General features: G+C 44.8%; 1 protein-coding gene across 2 annotated transcripts in view; it reads left to right on the top strand.

Moving 5' to 3' along the window:
* Positions 1–25,705, top strand: part of NFYC (nuclear transcription factor Y subunit gamma) — a 58,075-nt gene that overhangs the window by 16,176 nt on the left and 16,194 nt on the right. For both annotated transcript variants that reach the window (XM_066638660.1, XM_066638658.1), the window contains exons 2-5: positions 15,001–15,113; positions 20,138–20,209; positions 21,154–21,267; positions 22,190–22,285. In XM_066638660.1, coding sequence (XP_066494757.1) covers positions 15,009–15,113; positions 20,138–20,209; positions 21,154–21,267; positions 22,190–22,285 — 387 coding nt within the window. In that variant the 5' untranslated portion in view covers positions 15,001–15,008. The remainder of the gene's footprint in view (positions 1–15,000; positions 15,114–20,137; positions 20,210–21,153; positions 21,268–22,189; positions 22,286–25,705) is intronic.

The following is a 25,705-nucleotide window of genomic DNA, read 5'->3' as shown; positions in this document are numbered from 1 at the left end:
TTTGAAAACCGCAGCAAAATCTGAATAAATTTTTAAAAGAATGATCTGTTCAAATTGAAGCAAAAAAAGTCTAGTTGGGATTTCCAGTAGCTGTTACAGGTTAGAGGTCATGGAAGGCCTGAGAGCCAGATCCAGATCTCCCATTGGGGCTCTGCACCACCTGCCCTCCTCCTTTCAGTACTGCTCTACAAAGCTCCAGGTCAAAACTGGCATCATCTAGCTGCAAGGGCTTTGTGGTTATGAAGCATGTATGCTTGCCTGTAGCCTGGATGCTGCATTCAAAGCCCAAAAGGAGAACATGTGGCACCTCCTAAAACGTCTGAAAACGTATTTTTTATTTACACATGAAACTGGTTAAAATTTGTTTTGTGCCTTTTGTTAACTTTGTTTCACCAGCTCTCGTTGGGTGTTTTTGGTTGGGCAGTGGGAGGAGATGTCTGGCAAAGCTTTGTGGAGAGTTTGAAAGAAGGAAATACTGCTGTTATCAGATTGGGCTGAGCTGACCTTGGAGACAGCTTCCACTTTTGATTTGCTGATAGCTCAGCAAACAGGAAATTCAAATTTAGATAGTCCAGTTTTTTTCCTCTATTTCATCCATCTTAAACAAACAAAAAAAAGAGGTTATTGTCCAGTATTGGACAGGAAGATGAAATGAAAGCAACGACTTGGTTCAGATATAATGCCAAACCATTGTTTGATGCTGTTGGAGTGAGTCTTGTGCGCTCCCTCTCCTCCTGGCATGCCCTATCTCAATATGTAATTTCCTCTTTAGTGCAGTTATAATTTCCTTTTGCATTTTAATGCAACCAACTTCAAACTGTGGTTTGCAGTCCTGGTTTGGAAGTTGATTGCAAGCCACCATTTTCTCCATGTAATTGCAAACTATGGTTTGTGTTAAGGAGGAAGTAACTCACTGAATTGGAGGAGAGGATGGAGTGTGTGAGTGCAAGTCTCATTCACACAGTGCGAACCGATGCTCATTGTTGGACTGTGTAAGCTAAACAGTTGCACCCATTTTCTTCCATGCTTCTTTAAGGACAATAAAGGAGGTGGCTAGTATTGCCATGGTAGCTCTCCATCCTAGCAGTTAAAGAAGCTTAATGTGGACTTGTTGTGATACAGGTGTGAATCCAAACTTTCTTCTGGCTGCTTTGGGAGCTCTGAATAAACAAAGAAAAAGTTTTCTTCTTAATGAAAATAAGCACTTTTTCACTGCAAACCAGATACTGCAATACCTTGACTTTCTTTGCTCTGCTCTTTCAGCCATTTTCAGTTACAACTGCATTTCAGATTTTGTCCATGTGCTTTCCTCTGTCATCTAATTTCATCCAACCTTCCATGGCATTAGTTGATGTTCTTGTGTTTATTTTCCTTTTATTTCTATTTAGGTTTTGCAAGCATTTGCACGTGTTATATAGTTATTTATGATTTTCACCGGCCAAAATAAATTTGCAGGCTAAATAATTGCAATCTTTGTGATATTCATCCATTTTTGACTTTCATCCATGCTAACCGAATGGAATCATGCTAATCGTTACCAAAGTGCAAGGAATAGTGGGCCCTCAGTATCTGCAGGGGATCTTTTCCAGGGGATCTGTTGCCCCCATGGTTAACAAATTTTGTGGATTCTGAAATTCATTGGGGAGGGGATTGCCAGCCAATCAGAAATGCCTTTTAGAACCCTATGGGACGTCTATTGAGGCTCAGGGAGGCCATGTGCAATGCCACACACCTCAGAAGGCCTCCCAGATGCAAACCAGAAATGCCTTTCAGAGGCCTCTGGGAGACCTTCTGAGACATAAGAAGACAGCTTGTGACCTCCCCACACCTCAGAAGACCTCTCGGATGTGTCTAGAAGTTGTTCAGTGACCCTCCAGCACGAGTTCAGGATCCACACTGAGTCAAATCTGTGGATGCTGAGCCCCTGGATAAGGAGGGCCCACTAAATTGCTGTACAGTTAAGCACTGTTCATTTTTCTCTGTTAAAGCCTCCAGCTGGAAGTACAGTGACACCTCTGTGTTGGGGATTTTGATGAAATGTGATTACTCGCACACAGAGAACTTTAAAGTGGGATAGAATATCTATATCCTTGCTCTGTAGAGTCAGGGGGGATTGATTTTAAATTGCCAAGAAAGAGAAGTGAATTTCAAAATTGGAAACGTTATTTAAATAATTAGACCTTTCCCCATTTTGAAATTTGTATTTCCAGAACAAGCATGTGTGCCACCTGGTCACTTACATCAATTGAAGCACAATGGTTTGTAATTAAATGGAGTCTGGATACAGGTGGAGCCTATTTATCCACGTTAGTTCCGTTCTGTGACTCGGCTTGATTAAGAAAAAACGTGTTAAGAAAAAACTCTTTGTGCTAAATTCCATAGAGTTAAGCAAATACGCTGCAGCCTGACACTTGGGTCTGGAAGGAAACTAAGGCAGCTGTTCTCAATCCCCTCCCCTCCATACTCAGCCCTCCCATTGCCAGCTGCCCAGCTTCTTTCACAGGTGGGATGCTGAGCTTTTAAGAGTCCAGTCCTATGCGTTTCTACTCAGAAGTAAGCCCCATTGTAGTCAATGGGGCTTACTCCCAGGAAAGTGTGGAGAGGATTGTAGCCTAAATCTCATGCTTTGCTTGCTGGGAAGACTTGTTTCCGTAGGCTGGAGCACGGAGAGCCTGTACCATCTCGGGGGTGGGGGAGTTGGAATTCGGCAAACACTCCCTGGATTTTTTAAAGCAATCCCCTCTGTTGCCAGCGCACCTGCCCCTGTGTGTGAGTGAGAGAGAGAGAGAGCTCCACCTTGCTGCATTTGCTCTGGCTACAGAGATTTTCCGCCCCCCCTTCCCCTCTTCAACCTCTTTGCTGGCTCAGAGGCTCCAAGAGTGTTACTGTTCCTTTGCAAGGGGAACCTCTTCCATGGTCCCAGGGCTATTTCCCTACCTGAACCAGTCAGAGCCTTTTTGCAGTGTTTTGGGCTGCCTGGAAAGGAAGTGAGAAGCCAGCACAGGGCAAAGGAGGCAAAGGTGTGTGTGACTTTCAGTTTTCCACCCCCCACCCCCACCCCCACCCCATTCGGATTGAGACAAATCAATCTGTACAACCTAGGAACATGATCTGAAGACTTTGGTCATGTTGTTCTCTTAGAGCCCCTAGCTAGATTTATTTTGGTTCCCTCTGTACATGTATGAGGATGCTAAGCTAGATCACTGCTATAAGACTAAAAGCCCAGTCCTATGTAACCTTTCAGTGCCACCTAACTGTACCAACATGGTGTTTGCTGCATCCTGCAGTTGGTGGTCTGTCAAATAGATCTCCACAAGGTAAGGGAGCATTTGTTCCCTTATGCTTTGGCTGCGTTGGTGCTGGAAAGTTGGAAAGAATTGGACCCTGTGGATTGTTTATCCCAAAGGTTTCTTCATCCTGTGGAAGGAAACCTTAAGACAAAATTCTGTGGCTACTCAGAGATGTCCCATTATTTCAACAGGACTTACTCCCAGATAATAAGTTTGTGACTTAAGGCTGCAATCTGATGCATGCTTTTGGTAAGCCAATTCCATTGAACGAAGTGCATTTATTTCCAAGTAGACATGGATATTGTTGGATTGTGAGTGTTCAGGCCTTTCTAGAAACAAGGGCAAGGAGTTACTGAGTAAAATAGTGTTTCTTCATGAACTGGGAATTGAATCACGCTGTTTGATCAGGTCATATAAAACGGGTACAAAATCATCTGTATGCATTCCAGTGAATGATGCTAGAGAGAGATAGGATGACATTTCTTGGATTCTTGTGATGGTCAGTGGTGGCTTAGTAGTCCCTGGATCAAGTAGAAAGGCCATGGTAATAAACACATGACTTCTTATTTGCAAAGCTTATCCTCAGAAGGTAGATCTCAGAATATCTTTACTATATTTCTAGTAAAGTCGTGTTTTTCTTCTAAGCAATGTTATTTTTAAGAGACACTATTATTGAAAGTTTCACAATTTGGTTTAAGCAAAACAAAATGCTATGAACTTAGAATTCAGATTAGTGGAACTCAAGTTGATCATTACTAACTGGTCTCATTGATTTCTCTGGTGCTTAGTTGTGAATAACTTCTTTGGATACAACACTGTGCATGTGTATTTTAATAATCTCTTCTTGTCAACCTTGTCTGAAGACCATTCACATGATCAAAGCAGCAGCCGTTGTTCAATCAACCACAATTCAAAGATTTTTTTTTATCTTAAATGTTTTGTATTGTAAGACTTAACAGCAACAACAAAATTAGAAATAGAAACAACCTTGGGCCAGTGGACTGGTTTTCAATCTGTGAAACAACTCAAAACAACACATACAGTGTGGCATGGGGGAATATGTCTACCTGCATGCTTAATGCCCTGGTTTGCCATCATTCTCCAGTGGTTCCAGGGTGACTCCGTCTTTGCTTGCAGGAAGCTCCTCCTCTTGGCATCAGGAAGGGTCACTTGATCCAGAAGGCGCCAAGGGGAGGGGCTTTTCCTTTGCTCCCCAGACTGAGTTTGTCTGGCTGCAGGTTACAGTGTTCACTGCCTGGCTCCTGCCTAGCATTGATAGTTTTATAGAAGAATTTATTTATTTATTTATTTGCTTTGCAACTTCAAGCAGGATATGATTGAAGTAAACAAAATCTTGGCTGTCGGGAAAAGAAAATAATAATTGGGCTCACCTTTCCACATAATTATCTTAGATGTCATTTCATTCTGTTAAACATAAACAAATAGAAATAGTTGCTCTTCATCTGTGAGGGTCTTGTTGTTCCAGAGTCAGTGCATGAAAGTAGAATCATGTATATGCAAAAGTACCTTGAAAATACATTCTGCCTCTTTAAGAATGCCGAGACACAGGTGGAATCACCTGCACTATTTAAACTGCTGGGGTTTTTGTTGTTTGTTTTTGGTTTGCCAACCACATGAAGTTGAATTTGTGCAAATCTGTCTCACACAGGATATGTCCTTGGAGTATTTTTCACCACAACAGTAGGATAATTGTATCCAAATCAAGAATATCAACTGCTGTTAAGTGTGATGTGTACGGTGTCCCCAAGAATGGCAGAGAATTGAGGGAGTGTGCTGTGCACCTTCTGCAGTCAGAACGTCCTGAAGGTTTGACAGCAGTTAGGTGGACTACTAGACAATATGTGCTCTGCAGGCCCTACTGCAGGGCCTGGGGCAAGGAGACAAAAGTCCTCCCCCCCCCAGGAGATCTCTGATAGCCCAGCAGTGCAGCTGGATGCAGTGGTAGCCATTTTGACACTACTGCACCCAGTGGAGCTGCTGGGTTTGGGCTGCCCAAGGACTCAGAGACCAGTTTTGGCTTCCTCAGTTCATCCTAGCCCCCCTCTGTTGCTGTAATAATAGGTGTTACTTGGTTTACCAGCATGCCATTATTGGCAGTCACCCCTGACTCTTCTTTGTCTCCAAGTCTTCTGAGTGTGCCCAGAGAATGTTGAGTGTGTGTGTGTCTCATCATCAGGGTTTTGAAGTCTCTTGCACAGTTTCTGCTTTCTTCAAAGTGGGGTGCAACGTAAGAAGCATCCCTTTCCCATCCCATATCATGCTAAGCAGAGATCCTTGTGTCTGATAGTGGGTCTGAGCAGCAGTCCATTTTGGGAACTGAATCCTGGCTCTGTCATTGTGCCCTCCCATAAAACTATTTGTTTGCCAAGGGTCATCTGCAGTAATTGTTCTGTTCTGGCTCTGATCCTGTTGCCCTGGGAACTGTAGTTCACTGAAGTAAAAGGGGTTAGGATTCTTCCAAAATTTGAGCTCTTGTGTTTCCTGAAATAATACAGTGATGATGCTCCTAAAGGCACTATCCAAAAGATGTGGTAGGAAGGAATACAGGAGGTTCCACCACTGGTCTCTCTAATGTCTTGGAAACCTTTGTGGGCAGGAGCAGGTGCAGACTGGAATGGTCTCATTATGTCCTGAACTTGAGGTTGGTCACTTCTCAGAACCACATCAGTTTAGATAGCATCCCAAGGAGATGTTGGACTTGAATCTCAGCACTTAAAGGAGGAGTTATACTGTGATGCTACTCAGTACAGGCTGTGCCGCGTTCTACTCCTGCGTTTTAGATCTTTCTGACTTTCTTAGAATAAAACCACAGTGAGTTTACGTTGTCTTTCTCCTGTGGTGGTTCTATGCTAGGGAAATGCCTGAATGGGAAACCTGAATGGGTGAAGGGGAGTTAAATGTAACGTGCCTTTTGCAGAACACACTCAGTAAATGTTTAACTTTTAAAGTACCATTTTTAAATGTCCTTGAACTCCTTGTTTTAAAAGCATCTACAATAACTGATGGAAATGGCAGCGCAAAAGAGTTTTTAACTTTGCTCTTAATAGATTACTTTTTAAAATTACCAAGTGGAGCAGTTTCCAAATGGGCCCTGCTTGTGTAGGGCCAGGGGTGGGGTGTACCCAGAAAAGGTCAGTTCTTTTGACTGGCACTCAGCTCAGTGCCTTCCTGCTGGAACTTTGCTGTCTTGGTGTGTGCCTTTTCTGTTGGATTGTAAACTGAAAAATCTTCCAAGCTAGATTTCCAGAAATTCTGAACACAACTGCATTGAAATGATGAGGTATTATGTATTTTTTCTGCAGCAAGTTTGTAACCTGTGGTGGGACTGTGCTTAATTTTGTGGGTCACAGTCCATTGCTTTTAGTTGCTCTTAGTGGGATGGATTACAAAGCACGTTACAATGATGATGTTGCAAAAAAGCGGCATGTATTCTGATATGCAAAGGTGTGGGAATGTCATCCCTTGTGCCTGTCTTTGACAGAAGATGCTTGTAGATCCAGCACAGGTGCCGAGTCAGAAGTTTTGCATCACTGAAGAAAGAAGGAGGGGGAAACAGTTATCCTTTCCATCCTGTGTCCTAAGATGCCAGAGTGTTTGTGCTACCTTATGACTTTTAAAATTCACAGGGGGAGGGTCTTTGTGTCTTTTAAAAGCCTTTTCAGGATCTGATGTTTCAAGCATCTGGCAAAAAGTAGACTATTGTCCATAAAAGCTCGCTTTTGTTGGTTGTGACTAAAGGCTAGCACAGCGATTTTCAACCCTTTTCATCTCACAGCACACTGGCAAGGCGCTAAAATGGTCAAGGCACATCATCCGTTTTTTCACAGTTGGCAAGGCACACCACGCTGCAAGAGTGCTCACATACCCCAGTGGCCCTATACTAATAAATGACCCTCTCCCAAACCCCCACGACACACGTGCAGACCATTCATGACACATTGCTGGCATATTTTCCAACTTTTCTGTGCCACCATAACAACCAGAGACTTTGTTCTTCAACATTGACCTTGTGGGGTAGTCAGATTCTGATCTGCTCACTGCATCTGTAGAGTAGAACACAGTAAACCCTCATTTTATTGGATTAATAGGGGGGAATGAGGTGTTTGTTAAACCCAAATGCATTTATGTCAGGACACACACCTCTTGTCAGCATGTGCACAAAACAGATATTTTTACTTTAAAGAAGCAAACAATGTCCTTGATTTTCGAAATCCATTAAATTGAGGGCTCACTGTTCTCTCTGCTTCACAGCCGCATAAACAGAACCCTCCTGGACTGGACACACCTAATTGGCATTTTGTTTTCAGCAGCGTCTTGCCAGGTGCTTCTGGGCAGTGTGCATAAAAGCACAGCCACCTCCTGCTCTTTGTCTCCAGCACCTGATATTCAGAGGCACGTGGCCTCTCTATATTGCTTTCCATTTAGCTAGCTGGTGAGAACGTGTTACTAGACCTCTTCTCCATGAATCGCCTGGTCCCTTCTTAAAGCCATCAGGTTCACTGTATCTTCTAGTACAGTGACCTATGTATCCTTCTGCAACTTTTAAGGGTGGAGTGATGCCTCACACATGTTCACAATTTCCAGCCAGGAATTGCCTTCATTTCCTTATATCTTCACAGTTGCAAATCAGCCTGGAAAAATAATTCTGTTTCTAATTGCCAGGTTCTGCCTAAGAAATAAGCCCTGTTCAGTGTATGAGATTTCCAGCCCTGGATGCTCGCATCTGCTCATTTATGCCCATATTTGTGCAAAAAATAACATGCCCCTGAGAGAAGGGGGAACTGCTGGTTTCAGTGTTTACCTGCTTTCTGTGCATCGCACTAGTGAGCTTTGAATATGTCGGAAGCTATATCTTGAGTACTTTTTTCAGTTGTGCTGTTTTAGAAGATTGGTTTTTTAGCATAATGAAATAATGTTTCTCAAAAGAAGAGTATGTTTCAATATATCCCAAATCATGTTCATGTATGACTTTGTGCATGAGTTGTTTTTTTTTCCCTAAGAACATATAGGACGATGTGTGTGTGAAACAGCTTTAAAGGGGTGTTCTTTGCCTGAGGCCACTCAGTGAAGCTGTGGGACTGATGTGGGATTTGAACACAGAGCCTTCCATGCCCAAGGCCAGTGATATGGATGTTTATCCTTTCTGCTTAAACATTGGATGTGTGAAATATTAAAACAGCCCTACTTGCCTCTGTCTTTTTTGTTGCTACTGTTGCTGAATCTTGGAACATTGTTGGTTTCAAGAACTTCTGTTTGCTGCCACTCTTGGGAAAGCATCTGATTGACTGCTGGCAGTTTATACAGGTGGTTGTCACTTAACCATAGGAGTACATTCTCCAGTCCCCATTGTTATGCGATTAGGTCATTAACCCATTTTTGCCTAGCCCACAGGTGTACACTTTTAGTCCCTGTTGCGTATATGCAGAAATGGCTTAAGCGAACATTCAGCCCAGTCTGGTGCCTTTGTTGTATAAACAGACACTCCCTGCCCGACTCTGGCTGGGTGTGCAGGCTATTGGAGGCTGATGGACGATTCTTTGCATTAAGAGACTCTTTGGGGTGTACTCTGCCGCAGGCTATGGGAGACCCAATTACCTCATTAAGACCCTCTTTGTTGTGTTTTGATCACCACTGTATATGCAATCTGTCATTAAGTAGAAGGTTGTTAAGCAACACATGCCTGCAGTTTGGAGGGAGGGAAGGGCTGGAGAGAGTGTCTTTTTCAGTCATATAAGCCTAGCTGTGCCTGTAACCCTTGAAACACCTGGGGCACCTTGCAGTGTGGGTGTGACTTTCCTGCTGACGGGACAATGTCCCTTTCAGAACTGTAGGGCATACAGATGTGTTGCATGATGCAAAGCAGGGCTATAATGGAGCTTCTGGTGGGCAACATCTCCCCTTCCTGCATCTCTTGACAAGTCATTTTTCCTGCTTCTGCAGCATCTATCATTTATTTTTAAAAGTTTGACTGTGCCTTTCTGAAACATGCCTTATTCAGTTAGTGGTGTTGAATATTGCAATCTAAAAAAAAAAAACCACCAGTGTGTTCTGCATTGCTGTTTCTCACTGGTTAGATCAGTTGCTAAAAAGAGAAAGGTCGTTTGTGAGTTCTGTGGCATGATGTGAACCTGGCAGTACCTTGGGGCAAACAGATTCTTTGAGTTGTGGTATACATTGTTATATACTCAAATTATTATTATTCTTTCTCTTTTTCATTTAATTACCTTGGGAATGATGCAAGGAAACTAGTCCAAAAAAAGCAAACTTAGAATGAACCGATATTTTAGAAACAGCCATTACTGAGAACATGCCGCATGCGCTTCAGTGTTCTGGAGGGATAAATATAGAACAGCGCAGTTCAATATGGAAAACTAATACATGCGTTGAAAATGTCTGTGTCCTTTCTCAGCATTCCCAGAACTGGATGGGGCTCTTGTCTCCATTTAATTCCAGAGCATTCCATTCCATTCTCAAATATGTTTCAGGGCATGGTCTGAGTCTGTACAGTGCCACCACCTTGCTGAACTGAGCTGGTCTACGTTTGGTATGTTACCTGGATGAGTGACCGCTCAGGAACCCCATGCGCCCTGCCTTGAGTCCCACAGTGGGAAACGAGGTGAGCTATAACAGTAAGAAACATGCAAATGAGCTTCTTTTGCACTGGTCTCTGTTGTATTTCCCTCCCATATTGGTGGTGGGAATCTTTCTGTACCTGTTTAGAGGGGATACTGTGAGCACATGAGAGAGGCAAGTCCAGCAAGTGACGTGCTTAAGGAGCAAGGTCCTGTCCCCACTATTGCATTGTACTAAGGATCTCCCATGTGTTCTCACACTTCCCTGGTTCGAGACACATGCACACAGCTCCTTTTTATGAAAGAAAGTTGCATATAGTATTAAGCATGTCTCTTAAGCACATCTATCTATTCAAGTTATAAGTGGTTCCCCAACTGTGGGTTGGGACCCACCAGTGGATCACGACCTGATTTTTGGAGGGAATTTCTGGTTGGCAAGCTGATAGCTGACAAGGAAAATGTATTGAACCCTATGGAGACAGAATAGTTGATGTTTCCCAACTTTTGTTGTTACCTTCAGGGACGTGAAAATTTGTACAGACAGGAGCTATTTCTGTACTATTTTACAAGTTTGTTCCTCTGGTGCAGTATGTAGGTCTACTCTGTTTATCCTCTGGTTCTGAACCCGCAGATTTAATTCACTGTGGGTTCCAAACCTGCAGTGAAGGGCTGGACCTGAACTCCCAGAATACTTAACTGGAAGTATTCTCTGGTCACATATGGAAACCTTTCTGAGGCCCACAGAGACTGTGCATGTTTTTTATGGAAACCTGCAGTGCCTTCCTGGCACCTCCAGAAGCTTTTCTGAGGCCCAGAGAGGCCACATGCAGCTTCTGACCACCTCTGGATGCGATGAGGAACATTTCAGGTCACATTCAGAGGTCATATTGGACCGGACCCACAGATTCACTTATCTGCAGGTTTTTGGTATCTGCTGGGGGGGGGGGGTGCATCCAGGAATGGATCTCCTCTGGATACAGAGTTCCAACTCTACTTCCAAACATAGAAACAGCTTGGGAAGGTGTTCTAGAGTATCAGACACTCTAGCCCAGCACTCTTCTCTCCTCCTTCCTTCCTCTTTTTTCAGGCCGCAGGAAGACACCCAGCCCTCTCCAAACAGAGGGCTAGGTGTCTATTCCTGCCTTTTTGAATCCCAGGAGCAGGTGGAGACTGGCCTGCTGCCAGGTGCTGCATGGTGTAGCGTTTGATGCACTGCCACTGTCACCAGGTGGTCTTGGGCCTTCTAGGTTTTCTCAGACATACTGGTTTTCCTTCTAATGCCAATTTCCATATTGCAGAAAACTCTGATTAAAATAAATTTTAAAATTTATTAGTGTCTGAATGAGAACAAGAACAATTTCTAACTTCCATAGAAATGAAAAGGTAAGGAGTGTTCCCCTTCTCACTCACTTCCCTCGTAACATTTAGGCACACTTACCCATGCCATAACTTCATAACTGCCTGGCCAGTGATGTGGGCTGGGGCAAAACACAATGGGATGACAGAGAAGTGTGTCCAGGCTTTATGGAGAGGAGTTAGATACAAGGCTGCTATGTTGGGCCACAGCACTAAGTTGTGCATGGTGTGGTGTTCCACCTTCGTGGGGATGTTGTAGTATTGCAGAGGTGGTATACAGGAAGCACTTGAACTCTCTTTTACCTGCTGTATGCTGCATGAACCAGCCAGAGACTTCTTTGACTGAGGGTTATGACTGCCACCTTCTGTTCCACCCAGAGCCTCCTCTCATCCTAGTAGGAGAGGATTGAAATGCCTTCTATTTTCTTTGACCCTGTACTGCCAGTAACCTAGAGAAGCAAGTGTGTGTTGCCAGCTGTGCCAGATCAGTTTAGAGAAAGATGTGTTATTTAGATTTGTATTTTGGGTTTTCCAGATTCACAGATTTCCATTGATTTCTGTTTCTTCATGTCTCAGATTTATAGTTACTGGAACTGTTGGATTCAGTTACTGATGCGGTTGTTGGTCTTTCCCATGGCCATTCTAGTTTTCTATTTATGTCTGTTTTTTTCATGTTTAGTCTTTTAAAAATAGTTTGATTCTTTTTAAATTCTGTGAGTTGCATCTTATCAATTGAGGTGATTGGTTGCAAGTGTTGCCTAACATGAATATTTCCAAGTCACCAGAATGTTTTACTGTCTCGTCTCCTCCCCCCCCCCCCATAGCTGAGTGCAGAGGTTAAGCAGATTAGGGTGCTTCTGAGAGGGGAAAAAACCCTTGGGGGAAAATTGTATCTTGCCTTTTGAGTGAATGACATCACTGCTTGGAAGGAGCCCTGCTCTAATGCTTATGTGGCTAATATTGAGAGATCAGTTACATAAGTGATTCCTGCCAGGACAGAGCAGATTTTTGGGATTAGTTTGTGTCCTTAAATCCATACTTATCTCCTTTTTGTGTGAGAAAGCAAGCAGACCTACGTTTCAGTCACCAATGCTATCAAATGTCTTTAAGCATCTGAAGGCAAACAATACAAAATGGGCCACAGTTAAGGGATTAAATCACTTGGTGGATTTTATGCCGGACGCCTGCGCTCTGATGAGAGAAAATCCCTCAATTGGTGGCTTTCAGTTTTTTTCTTTTCAAGTAGCCCTTCCAGTATCAACCTGTCCACTGAAGAATTCTTGGGCATTTGTAGCAGTACCTCACATGTTGATGAAGATTTGAAAGATGTCGGCTGTTCCCAAATTATGGGTTGCAGCCTACCAGACCAGAACCAGGAAGTCCTGGCTTCAGGTCCTCTTCAGCCATGACACTTGCAGGGTGAGCTCCTGGGACCAGTCAGCCTCTCTCAACCATGAATGCTGCATTGAGCTCTTTGATAGAAGGCAGGATAGAAATGTTCATTTGGTGGATAGTCTGTAAGTGCACAACTTAGTTTACCATCTCCTGTTAGCTCAGCATATCCTAGCTGACTTCATATTCTGGTTGACTTCTGACCTTTTGCCTTTCCATACTGGCAAAATTGCTTTTCAAGTAGTTTTTATTGGCAAACTGAGCTGCCAGTGATTTTTCCACCATAGAATGATCCAGCCCTGTGATTTTTATTATTTTGTTTTTCCAGGAAGTGGCTATTTTGCACAGCATGGGCCACAATCATTGCTTCTGGACTGCTACATTCTAAACAACGGCATCCTGTTTTTGAAGGCGGAGTAGAAATGTCTTGCTCCTCCCTCTCTTTGCCTGAGAAAAGACCAAAATTTGCTGCACACAATGGCTCTTCAGGCACTGGGAATTGTACCCGCTCATGTCAGGATTGTTCTTGGCCTGAAGCCATTTCCCACTACGCAGAAAGACTGTGTATTCAGACTTTTAAATAAAGCAATCTGTCTTTCTCTCTCTGTTCTGTACAAATGTAGAAAGATATATTTAACATACCCAGGATCAAAAAGCAGGTTATGAATTATTTCCCAGAGGAATATTCAGCAGACTTTAAGGATTCACTGGCCAACCCTGGCTTTTGTCCCCTTGAGTGACAGGCGAACAGTTACTCACCGCTTGAGCATCTTGGGTTCTCCCTGGAAGCAGGAGGGCATTCTTTGTCCTTCGATGTAATCTCCTATCTAGGTAGGACCAGCTGATCAGTTTCCCCATAGGAAGGTTCCCCATGCTCCCAGTTCAACTCCCAGACCTGCAAGGGCTTACCAGTCTAGACCAGGCAATTGGAGGGCCCTCTCTTGCAGACTGGTGCTCCAGAAGCTTTGAATGTGTTACATAAACTTAACCATGGCTACCACCAGGTTCCTACAAGGCAAAGATGCCTCTTTGGGAAGCTCTTTGTGAAAGGTGTTTTTCTGGGTGAATCTTACTTGTGAATCTTTACCCTTTTGTCTGGGTATATCTTCCAGTTCCTGTGCTGTTGCTCCTTTCCAGGTTAGTGATGTTTCTAAGTATACAGATTGTGAGTAGGTTTGAACTTGCAAGCTCAAACCAATTGGACCATTTCAAAACTGGGAAGGAATGTTAATTGGTAAAAACTCAAAGAGGAGAAATAGTCTCAGCAAGCAATCAGAAAGGAAGTTAACCTGACCTGCTGCAGTGGTCAGTGGTCTTTTTGGTCAGTGGTCTGAGTGCCCTGGTGGTACCTGCCAGTACATCAGGTGGTACATGGCCTTGGAGAAGATTTTATCTGCTGCCACAGGGATTGTGCAGCGCTGCTCTGCCTGGCCCGACCTCACTGCGAGTGGAGGTTGCTGGGACAGCCCAGACCTTGCTCTTCAAAAGAGTTGCAGGTTGAAGAAGGAAAGAGCGAGATCCAGGGACATGAGAGACTGTCAAAGCCTCTCCTTTGCTGCAGGGGTGACTGTGGTGAACTGCCCAGTTCCCCCACATAGCAGCCATCCCTGAAGTAAGCAGTCCTTGGAAACACAGTTCTTTGGAATGTCAGAAGGTTTCTGATGCGGAATCAGGCCAGTGGTCTGTCTAACTCTGATCAGTCAACCCTGGCTTGCAGCAGCCCGCCAAGGTTCCAGGCTGGCATCTTGAACCTGAGACCTTCTGCATGCAAAGCAGGGGGTGGGTTTTGATCTGAGGGCCTAGTTGGGGTATGGACACTCTGTGGAGGGCCATTATGCCCATTTGTTGTTATAACGACCATCAAAGCTATTGACTCTGTGTAAAAATAAAATTATATATATAATATATATGCGCATGCACACATACTGCATTCCACTGTGTTTTTTTTAACATGGTGTTCCCTGTCCACGTCGCTCTTTTAATTTTTATTTTATTTATTTGCAGAGCTCATTTTGAATTGGAGATGTTCTGGAGAGGAGAATAGGAAAATTTGTTTGTTTAGATATATTCTCAGCCTTTCTTCAGAGAGATTCTATATGTAGAAATGGAATTTGAGCTTACACATTCCCTAGATGAGTTTAATCTTTTTCTCTCTTCAGTCTCTGAAGGAATAAAACCTATTATAATGCCTGAAGGTGGTGGGCGGGGTGGGAGGTACAAACTCTTCAGGCGTTTGGGTAAAGTTGAAAGTTGGGTTTTTGATTTGTTTTTTTACCAGTTGTCTAGAAGGGCTTTTTCCTCTGTGGATTCTGCAGCTGCTCCAACCTGATCTCTCTTTCTGGTCTGACCTGTTCCTGATTTACTTGCAGGTGTCACAATGTCCACAGATGGGGGCTTTGGCGCAGGAGGCAACAGCGATGCCCAGCAGTGCCTTCAGTCTTTCTGGCCTCGGGTCATGGAGGAGATTCGAAACCTCACAGTGGTAAAGGATGTTTTGTGTAACATTCCAGAACTTTTGAGCCATGTTTGCGGAGTGCAGTGGCAGGGTCTTGTCGATCTGTTTTGAGTTGCTTCTACAAGTACCTGTGGGAGGTGAAGGGGATCAGACGTATGAATTTTCTGGAGGTGGCAAGCTTCCTGTCTCCCACAGTTTTTCCACACGCAGGTCGTTGGTACAGCGCTGGTGAAAGCTCTAGCCAGACAAACTCCTTTCCCATCCTCTTTCCAAGAGAAGATTGTGCTTTGCTGCCACTTTATATGCAGAAACAAGCATTCCAAAAAGGATACGAAGGCTGCAATCCTATATCACTTACTAGGGAGTAATCCACTGAATTTAATGGGGCTTACTACTGAGTAGACTTGCATAGGATTTCATTGTAAGAGAGGCTATTGAATGTAGTCACATCAGAGGTACTTTGAACTCTATGTGTCTGCGCCTGTGTACGGTATTTACCCCACCCAAAATTTGTTCAGTTTCACCTTAGTTTATCTCACTTTCTTGTTGAACGCTACATGCGGAGATGCACAGGCCTGTGAATAGACTTGCGATAAATATCTAGGTTCAGTTGGAAAAGGAATAATACGAACTTGAATTTGGGGTGGCAGGGTTAGTAAATATAGTTGGTATGGGTGTCATCTGGACTTTCCTGCAGTTGTTCATTGCCCACCATCTCTTTTCATGGCCTAAATTTCCATGGAACTGAATGGGACCTCCCCCCCCCCCCCCGAAACTCTATTACAGGTTTTTCACTTAGGAAAATGATATAATTTAATGCTGTCATCTCATTGCAGTGCAGGCTAAAAGTAGGTTCTCCTTTTAGCTAACAAGCTCACCCTTGGTGAGCAGAATGCACCTGTTTTTAAAAGGAATGATGCGAAATCAGACAGTGTACTGCTGACAGTACTCTTGACCCAACTCAGGGCCCAGTACTATCCAACTTTCCAGCACTGGTGCAGCCGTAATGCAGCCCTAACATAAGGGAACAAATATTCCTTTACATCGAGGAGGCCTTTGTGAATGCCTCCCTACCACAGGATGCAGCACACACCCCAGTGGTATGGCTGCACAAGCACTGGAAAATGGATAGGCATCTGTGCGTCTAATCCTGTATCAGAGCTATGCTGTTGAGTATCTAACTGGAATCCAGATAGTGGAGGTCAGCTGCACATCCTGGCAGGTACACACTTGATTTTGTGTGAAGTGTATAACCTGGTTTCACAGAAGCTACACAGGGCTGGTCTAAGACTGCCCCAGGTACACGCCATGCCTAATGATGTGCTAACCTCTGCTCCTTCCACTCTCCAGAAATGGATTCCCACCCAATATGAAGCCTGAGGCAACAGCTTCAGTTAGCCTCATGAATGGTCCAGCCCTGGGGCTGCTGTTAAAAAAAATACAAACCCAATTTTGTTCTTTGTGGAGCATCAAGAACAAGACCCTTTTGAGAGACCCACATCTCTACTGTGTTTCAACACTTGGTCCTGAACTGTAGAATTTTGTATTTAATTGAACATTTTCCCCCAACAAAAGGCTGTAAGGTTAAAAAATGAGCCCTACTAAATGAAGAGGGCAGCTCAGAATCCATATGCTCAAGATAAGCACCCCCCTTTTAGTGTGACACTTAGAGCTGCCTTTGGGGAGGCAGATGGAGAAACCCTGATGCATAAAACCCAGAATTAATTACTCTGATCCCCGAGCATATAGAGTTCTGGCGTGTGAAAGCTGCAGGTTTGAGATTTCAGCTCTGCATGGTGAAGAGTTTTATTCTGCAGCTTTCCAAGAAAGGAGCAGTTTTTTTAACTTTTGAGAACCCTGGTCATGTGAATAAATTTATTGCAAGGTGAGTGAAACAAAACGTTGAATGTCAAGCCATAACCCTTCTTCCCGAGTGAAAATTTTAATAGGAACTGTGGAGGAAAGATAATTACAAAGAAAAAAGACCTCTGCAGCCACCCTGCTTGTAATCAGTACTGAAATTATGTCTTCTATAGGCAATCTGCTGAACGCTTTGCGTGTGTATCTACCTATGCAAATGGAACTCCCTAGTGTGGCGCAGGCAACCCTGTGTGAGTGTAGAAAGCATTCAGGGTTTCTACTGTTTGAAGTCCTCAGTGTCTGCTGTTGCGCTGTTCTTGCGTATGGGCTCTGGTCACAAATCACTGGGAGTATCCCCTGCACCTCCCCCCCCGCCAATGAAATAGTCTTGCATGGCTCTCTCTAATTTCAGTAATTTCAAAAAAATTACTAATGGTATTTATACACTGCTTTTCAACAACAGCAACAAAAAACAGTTCACAGAAGTTTCTGGCTTACAGAAAAAGATCAAATAACTCAATAGCTCCCTGTCCTAAAAGGGCTCACAAACTAAAAAGATGCAGAAGAACACCAACAAACAGCCACTAGAAAAGACCTTGTGCTGGGGTGAAAAGGGACAGTTACTTTCCCCCTGCTAAATATAAGAGGAGCACCACTTAGAAAAGTGACTGTTGCCCAGTTAGCAGTGAAGGTTTTATCTACCTCTCCGCAGGCTGCCTGGCCTCCAACGGGTCTCCTTGGACCTATACCAGCAATTCAGCTGGCCTAAGTCTGAGAGCAGTCAGGGTAGGTCAGGGCAGGGAAAGGGGGATCATATCTCATTGTGCATGGCTTTTGACAGAGTCCCTCACCAAAGGCTTTTGCATCACTTAGCAGTCACAGAATAAGAGGCCAGGTCCTTTCATGGATTGGTAACTGGTTAAGGAACAGAAAGCGGGAGTAAGTATAAATGGACGCTATGGACGTGAAGTAAGAAGTGGGGTCTGCCAATTATCTATCTTGGGACAGTTGTATTTTCAAGTTGTTTATAAATAATCTGGAGTTAGCGTCAAACAGTGTGGTGGCCGAGTTTGCAGGGTGGTGAAAACTAAAGCAGATTGTGATATGCTACAGAAGGATCTGTCCAGATGGGGTAAATGGGCAGTCAAATGGCAAATGCAATTAACTATGGGCAGTGGTTCCCATACTGTAAGCTGTGGCTCCCCACTAAGCCGTGGAGACCAGCCAGGGAACCACAGAATCCTTGTGAATGACCCACCTCCCTATACAATGATTTTTGCCTGTTTTTGTTGGAGTGCAAGTTCTCATGGCAGAGGAGTGTGCAGTGTGAGTGTGCTTCTGAACCTTGTTTTCTTGCTGGGTCAAGTGGTGTCTGTGTCTGAGAGCAGCTTGTATAAAATGTCTGATGCCTTCAGCGCCTCTTTCTGGAGAGCAAGGATTTGCTGACATCATTTGTGCTATTGCAGCCTAGAGGTCTGACTAGGCATGGCTCTAAAGTGCAGCTTCCCTAAAAAGGATTTGGAAGTTTCAGCTGGTGTTCACAGAGAAGACAGATGTGAACATCTGCAGCCTGTGCTGTGGTAACGGCAGCAGTGTCTTTTTAGCTTCTGGGCTCAGCTCAGGGTGTTTGTGTCCTTCAAAGCCTTCCTTGTATCTGAGTATGTCCCTTTCCATATGGATTCCCCTGCCTATTAAGAGTCATTGATCAGGCCATGCCTGGGAACCTGAGGAAGTGAAAATAGTTGGGGAGGTGGTACAGGGCTCAGATCTGGTGGGCATGTTTCCCCTTCGGCTTTGAAAATGCCTTTCCTTGGAACTTGAGGAAAGGACAGCTAAGCATTATTTGTTCCAGCAATACTAATGTTTAGAGCAGCATTTTCCCACATTTTTCATTTCATGGCACACTGTCAAGGCACTAAAATGCTCAAGGTACACCATCACATTTTGGACAATTGACAAGGCACACAGCACTGCTGGCCAGGGGCGCACATCCTCCAATGGCCTTATTAATAAATGACTCTCCCCAAACTCCCAAGGCTCACCTTCGGAGCATTCACGGCACACCAGTGTGCTATGGCACACTGGTTGAGAACTGCTGTTTTAGAGCATATAAATTTACTACTGATTTCATGTCTGTAAGGGGGTTATTTTTGTATTCTGGATTCTCATAAGTCAGGTGCACCCCTTACAGTTACGTGCAGTCCATCCTTGGCCTGTTGCAGCTCCAGTTAGTTCACTGTCTTGAAGACTGTATTGTTTACCTAATTTGGAAAAGATCACCAAGGAATCATTGTCCCAAGTTTGTTTAGCTGGATGGTGTCCAGCAAGCATTCTAATGGACTTTGGTTTAATTCACGCAGTGAGTTGGACGTTCAAGGCGGTCATTGCAATGCATTTAATTGTGTGTTTTCTTTTCATCCATGGTAATCTTGGCTGTATTAAAGCAATGACGCTGTGCTTGTCAGATCTGTGGCTCTCTCATGTAATGGTAGCAGTGGAGTGCTAATTAAAGAAAATGAGCATAGTGGTTAGGTTCCTTGGGTATAGATCAAGGAGACCTGGGCTCAAACCCCCACTCAGACATGAAACTCACATGTTATTGTGAAGAAAATGAAAGGGGGGGATACGCACACATACACCCTTTGTGCTGCTTAGAAGACAGGTGGAATAAAAATGTGGTAGGAGGATAGATTGGAGGTGGCGTTATCCCATTTACTGTATCATGGGGAAATTAAAAAAAAAAAATTGGCTTAAACATTTATTGTTCTCCTACAGGAAATTACTTTTAACAGATGCAACTGAATCCCTTGTCTTTGCATACCGCAATACCTTTTGCTTTTCTCTGGTAAGGGACCAGAGCAGAGACAAAAGTCAAAAATGAATGGCTGTCAAAGCAGAGGCTTGTTTAGGTTGAAAATTAATTTGGGCCAGTGAGAAACATAAATCACTATACAGGATTTGCGTATGGATGCAAAACCTAAATAAACAGGAATAAAAGAAAAATAAACATAAGAATGTCAATGAATGTCATGGAGGTTGGATGAAAGTGGACGAAAGAGGAAAGCACGTGGACAAAAATGGCAATGTTATAATTGAAAATGGCTGATGAAAGTGATGAAATTCAAGGTATTGCTGTACTTTTGTGTAGCAAGGATGGTACCAAGTCTGGTGTTTTTTGTCCATCTCTGCAGAAAGACTTCAGAGTTCAGGAACTTCCACTGGCACGCATTAAGAAGATCATGAAACTTGATGAAGACGTGAAGGTAAAACTTGTGGCAAAATGTTTTAGCCCTTTCTAAAACTAACAAATGAGTCCTGAGCTCTTTTGGTTTATTGCTGAGAATGCTTCCTGGCAAGATGCTGAGAATGCTTCTGGGTTATCAAGCTGGCAAGAAAGTGGCCTTCAGCTTACCTGAGAGTTAAAATGCAGCATGAGAAGTTCTGCTCATGCTGGTATGAAAGGTCCCATAGAAAATGAGGCAACCTGCCCTTTGGGTGGGTCTTGGGCTGCCCAACATTCATAATTGAAATGGAAGTAGATGATCCCTTGCCATACTAGAGGTCTTCTGTGGTTCCCTGTGTGGGTCAGCTGTTGGCTTCACAGGACCGAGTCTCCTCAGGCACAGGCTCATTGTTTGTTTTGCTCCACTGTATAGTTGGTGTTTTAAGATGTCAAGGGAGTCTCGAACACAGCAAATGAGCAGTTGCATATTTGGTGCCTGTCTTTGTTGCACGGCTTGGAGGAAAGCCCACAGCAGGGAGAAAGCCGGGAGTCCTCGTTGCTGACAGGCAGGGCAAGCTGCACTGGTCTGCGGTTTGTCTGCACTGCAATGCCAGGATCAGTCTGACCTGCTTTTCTCCATTGCTTTCCTTCCTCACTGGAGCAAGGCCTTCCGTTTTTGTGCCTTCCCTGAACATAGTGCAGGCTTGGAGAAAATACTAAATAAAAAATACCTTGCAGAGTTGTTGTGAGGGTAAAATGGGATAACTCTCCCACCCACCCCACCCCCAGTGTGCCACACTAGGGATCTAAATGTCGTGCATTCAGAAAAGGGATTTTTATGGTGGTCTTGCCTGCGCACAGGAAGATCTGCTGTGGGAACTCTGAGCAGAAAACCCTGGGAGTGGGGGAGGGCAGACAGGAGATGCACCCCGCAGTCTGGGATTTTATCCATTGTCAAAGTAAAAAGTCCTCTCTTCATCGTAGATGATCAGTGCAGAAGCACCTGTTTTGTTTGCCAAGGCTGCCCAAATATTCATCACAGAACTGACATTACGGGCCTGGATACACACAGAAGACAACAAGCGTCGGACCTTACAGGTAACAGGAGACTGGTTTCTGAGCACCGTGCCATCTTTTTGCTTTTTCAAGAATCCTCAAGTTTGCTTTGAGGGGGTGGAGGGGGATAGTAGGCCAGCACTGTTAGCCTTACCAGTCAACTTCTGTGCCAAATATTTGCATGCCGCTTCTTTGCTATGAAGTGGCGTCAGAAGGGGGCCATCTGGAGGAGAGAAGAAGCAGGGTAGATTTTAACCCTTTCCCTCTGCAGTTGTCCTTTGGAGTGCCTTGGAATATGTGCACTCCTGGTTCTCTAAAAAAAAGTTCTTTATTAAGAGCACACAGCTCCAGGAACCAAACTAACTTGTTTGAAACACAAAAACCCTGACTGCCGAAAGCCTCATTCTCCCCTCTTCCACTTTCTAAGTCTTCACTGTGCAGTGCCTATTTATTCTCGAAGAGGTCTGCAGAATGGTGAGGGCTAGCAACTTGGTATATGAAAATATGGAAACGAGGATTCTTAGCATGTAGTGTCCATGGTGACTCTGTGCAAATTCATTGCTCTAGTGAAAAGGTAGTTTGCTAATGATATTGCGCCCTTGTGTACCATTTATAGCATTTGTGGTCTTAACTACTTGTTGCTGGGTCATTGACCTTTGGTGGAATTAAACCCAAGTGATCAATACATCTGAAGACTGGGTAAAACTGGGAAAAATACAAGGCTCCTGTACTGATTGGCTTGGTAGCGTGGGGAATGAATGATGGGCTGAAAAATTTGAGGGTAACTTTTCAATTGCAGATCTTCTTATTGCTTCAGGCTGATCAGGACATAGTTCTTCATTGTCTACTGGCCTCTGAGGTCTGAACAAGACCAGTTTGTGAACCTCACTGGCTTCTGACTGTAAACAGACAAGCACTGGCTTCTGCAAGTCCTCTAAGTGTTATCCTCTACTCTTTCTTACAGAGAAACGACATTGCCATGGCAATCACCAAGTTTGACCAGTTTGACTTTCTTATTGACATTGTCCCAAGAGATGAACTTAAACCTCCAAAGCGCCAGGTGAGAACAAAAGAGAATTTGTACGTATGTGTTTGATGCCTGTAATTTACTATAAGTATGATTATGAAGTATGAGCCAGTAAAGGGGGGGTATTCACTAAGATTTTCCCCTGTTTTGAAAGGTGCCTTACCCCCATCTTTGCAGATATCCCTGTCCCAAGATCACTGCAAAAGGAAGGAAACTCACTCCTGAACAGGGCTACCGTTGTCTGAAGAGGTTTCATTTGCCTCCTCAGCAAAGACCAGCCATGTGACCAGTCCAGGAAGCAAAGCATTGTGATAATTCTCAGGCAGGTGGTGTGGTGGGATTCATTGTACTGAAGACAGAGCTGCCCTAGTTCAGAGCGAAAGATTCCACCAAGCAGCCCAGGTCAGGACAAATCAAAAAAAGCTAACATGCTTTGTGATAAGGATGGTGCTTTGAGAACATATCCAGGGCCCCAAAAGCACCACTTTCGATTTCCATACCAAACCAGAGGAGGACTTGCTGTACTAGCACTGTTTCAAGAACCACCTCCTCTCTCCCAGAAAGATGATGTCACCTTGGCCCAGCCCTCGCAGCGTGGGTCTACTTGGGAGCAGGGAAACCGAGCAAGTATTGCCAGGATCTGGCTCCCATGCAGAAGGTCTCCTTGAGAGCATGGCCTGAGATCTCGCAGGTTCTCAGGCCCATCACATGACTGGAAGGAGCAGGGCCGACCAGACCAGCTTCTGGGCTCATAAGGGACCCGGCAGCTGAAGGTTGCTTCTCCTCTAGTTGGCTGGACTTAGGGAGAACAGCCCGTGGAGGTGGAAGCCTCCTCTGCCACTTAATCTGTCCGTCCCTTGCCAGAAAGGGGCTGGGAAAGACAAAGCAGGCCCCCAAACTTGGGGACCCTAGCCCTGACCTTTGGGGGCCTGGACCCCCCTCTGCCTGGGGCAAGGACAACAACTCCAACCCTGGCTTCTGGGGGTATGGGCTCCTCTCCACCTGGGGCAGGAACAATAACCCCCAGCCCTGGGGCACCTTGAATCTGTAAACCCCCAAGGACAAGCCAGGGTCTCCCACAGCAGTCCCTCCCTGCCAACCCAGGACCCCACAGGTCCTACCAGTGCCTGGAATGGAGGAACTTTGGGCCAGGCAGCCTGCCTTCAGAGAAGGCTTGGGGTTTGTCACCCTGAACTGTGGCATGAACCAGAAGGAACTCAATGTGAACTATGTAACCCTTGTGAAGTAACAAGGTCTCAATGAATGTGAAGACTTTGACACGAATAAACGGCTATGCAGAACCTTCCAGAGGGCTGCGTATGTATCTAAAAGATGTGGTAAGCCCCTACTGCTCCAGGTCTCCCGGCACCCCATTATGGACACGACAGATGGCAATGAGATAAGGAAAACCAGACTTTTCTCTAGCCACCAGCTAGAGGAGTAGCAGCTGCAGGGAGTTTATGTCCCCCTGCTTCATGCTCCTTTAACTCCTAAGAGCTCTGGCCCAACTGCTAGATGCTGTGGAGCTGCAGCTGTGTGAGGAGGTATTATTACTATTATTAACAGTATTTATATACCGCTTTTCAGCTAAAAGTTCACAAAGTGGTTTACAGAGAAAAATCAAATAACTAAATGGCTCCCTGTCCCAAAAGGGCTCACAATCTAAAAAGATGCAAAAAGAACACCAGCAGACAGCCACTAGAACAGACAGTGCTGGGGTGAGGTGGGCCAGTTACTCTCCCCCTGCTAAAAAGAGGAGCACCCACTTGAAAAAGTGCCTCTTGCCCAATTAGCAGGGGTAAGGTACTCTATGTTGCTAAGTGGAGCAAGGGCCCTGCACAGCTCTTCACCATATTGTAACCATTGTCAGAGACCATTCATTCAAAAGTCAGGGTCTAACTGTAAAAGAAACACACCACCTGCGTGGGGGGAGGGGGCCTGCAGCAAGCACACACAGTTGTCCTGCTCCTAATTCTAGTGGCTGTATGGCTGAGAAGTCGCCTTTGTGTTTGCCCAGACGGTGCAACAACCACTCAGCAGAGCTGGTCGTGCCTCTCTCTGCCCTGAGTGGCACCACAGCCAGACTCCTTGCCGGAGGCTGCAAAGACCCTGCACAGACACAGCCAAATACCTGGGAAGGAGACACACCTTGGGCTATAGGAAAACAGGCACGTCCACAGATTTTAATGGGTTGGAAAGTCACAGGGCCCAGTTTTGTTACAGACCATGAATAGGGAGGTAGAGCTTGGACCTTAAATGGTTGATTATAGATAGCAGTTCCACTAACCTGAATGCCTACAAGAGCTTACATCCTTTCCTGTTGCGGAAGGAGCCAGTCATTTGCCCAGCTTGAGCTGACCTCTGCTTTTTGTAACCAGAATGTGGTTAGCCTGCCAACTGTATTTAACGTGGCTTATTCTCTGAAAGCCTGAGTTTTTCCCTGTCACGTCAGTGTGATAAATAATATTGCTGTTGCCTTTTGAGATGGGAAATTGAATGATTTAGAAGTTGTGAGAAGCAGCATGTGTATTGCTTTGGAGAGCTGAGCACCCCCCGCTGGCACAGTCCACAATGGGGCACTTGATTACCTGCACAGCAGGTGCCTGTTGCATAAGTGCATAACCTGCCCACGTAGGTTTGTGCCAGGTGTGTGCTGGTCCAGCAGATGAGTCAAGGGCTTGGCGCTCAAATGCCTGAGTTCAGAGTTGCTCAGTGTTTGCATAAAATTACTCTTCTTGGCACTGAAGATCAGGCATGATAAACACAGAAAGATTTTATTCTTCAGAGACTCGTTCTCTGTAGCCACCTGGAATTTCCCTTAGGTCTGGTGTAAGATCAGAAACAGATTGGCCAGCTCATTTAAAACATGAATTTGTTAGAACAGCAGATATGCTAATTACAAGATCTCCTGAGAGACTCTCCAGAGAACCCTCCTGGATATTGCACAGAAGTCTCCCCAACAGCAAGAAAAAAGAACTCTCCAGTTGCCCTCGACCTGCGTCTTCCTGGGCAGTCGGTGCTCCTGTAAACATCCTTGACTGGAAGCTGTATGGTGCTCGAAAGGGCTTTCAGTCGGATGTTTACAGCAGCAGGCTGCCACACCACTTCTGGGACCAAATGGGTTGGTATTGAAGAGCTGCTGTGGACTGGGGAGAGGCAGTGTGGGCAGGATCAACTCTGAAGCTGCAGCTTTAAATCAGTCTTGGAGAGAGTTGGCAACAATTGCGCCAGTCTTCTTTAGTGCATAAATAGCCCCGTATCTTAGGTTCGGTGTCTCTCGCACTACGTAATGCACTTTATGTATCAGTACAGTACAGTATGCATAGACTGAAACTGCAAGACCCTGCCTCAAGTAGCTTACAGTCTGCAGGTTGGACACCACATTGCCATGCAGGCTTAAATGGCTTCAATCCCAAATCCACACAATCCCATGTGCAGGGATTTTGTGACCGC

This window comes from Tiliqua scincoides, chromosome 10, assembly GCF_035046505.1.
Source record: "Tiliqua scincoides isolate rTilSci1 chromosome 10, rTilSci1.hap2, whole genome shotgun sequence".
NCBI classification, from domain to species: Eukaryota; Metazoa; Chordata; class Lepidosauria; order Squamata; family Scincidae; genus Tiliqua; species Tiliqua scincoides.
This window is presented reverse-complemented; position numbering and strand designations above follow the sequence as displayed.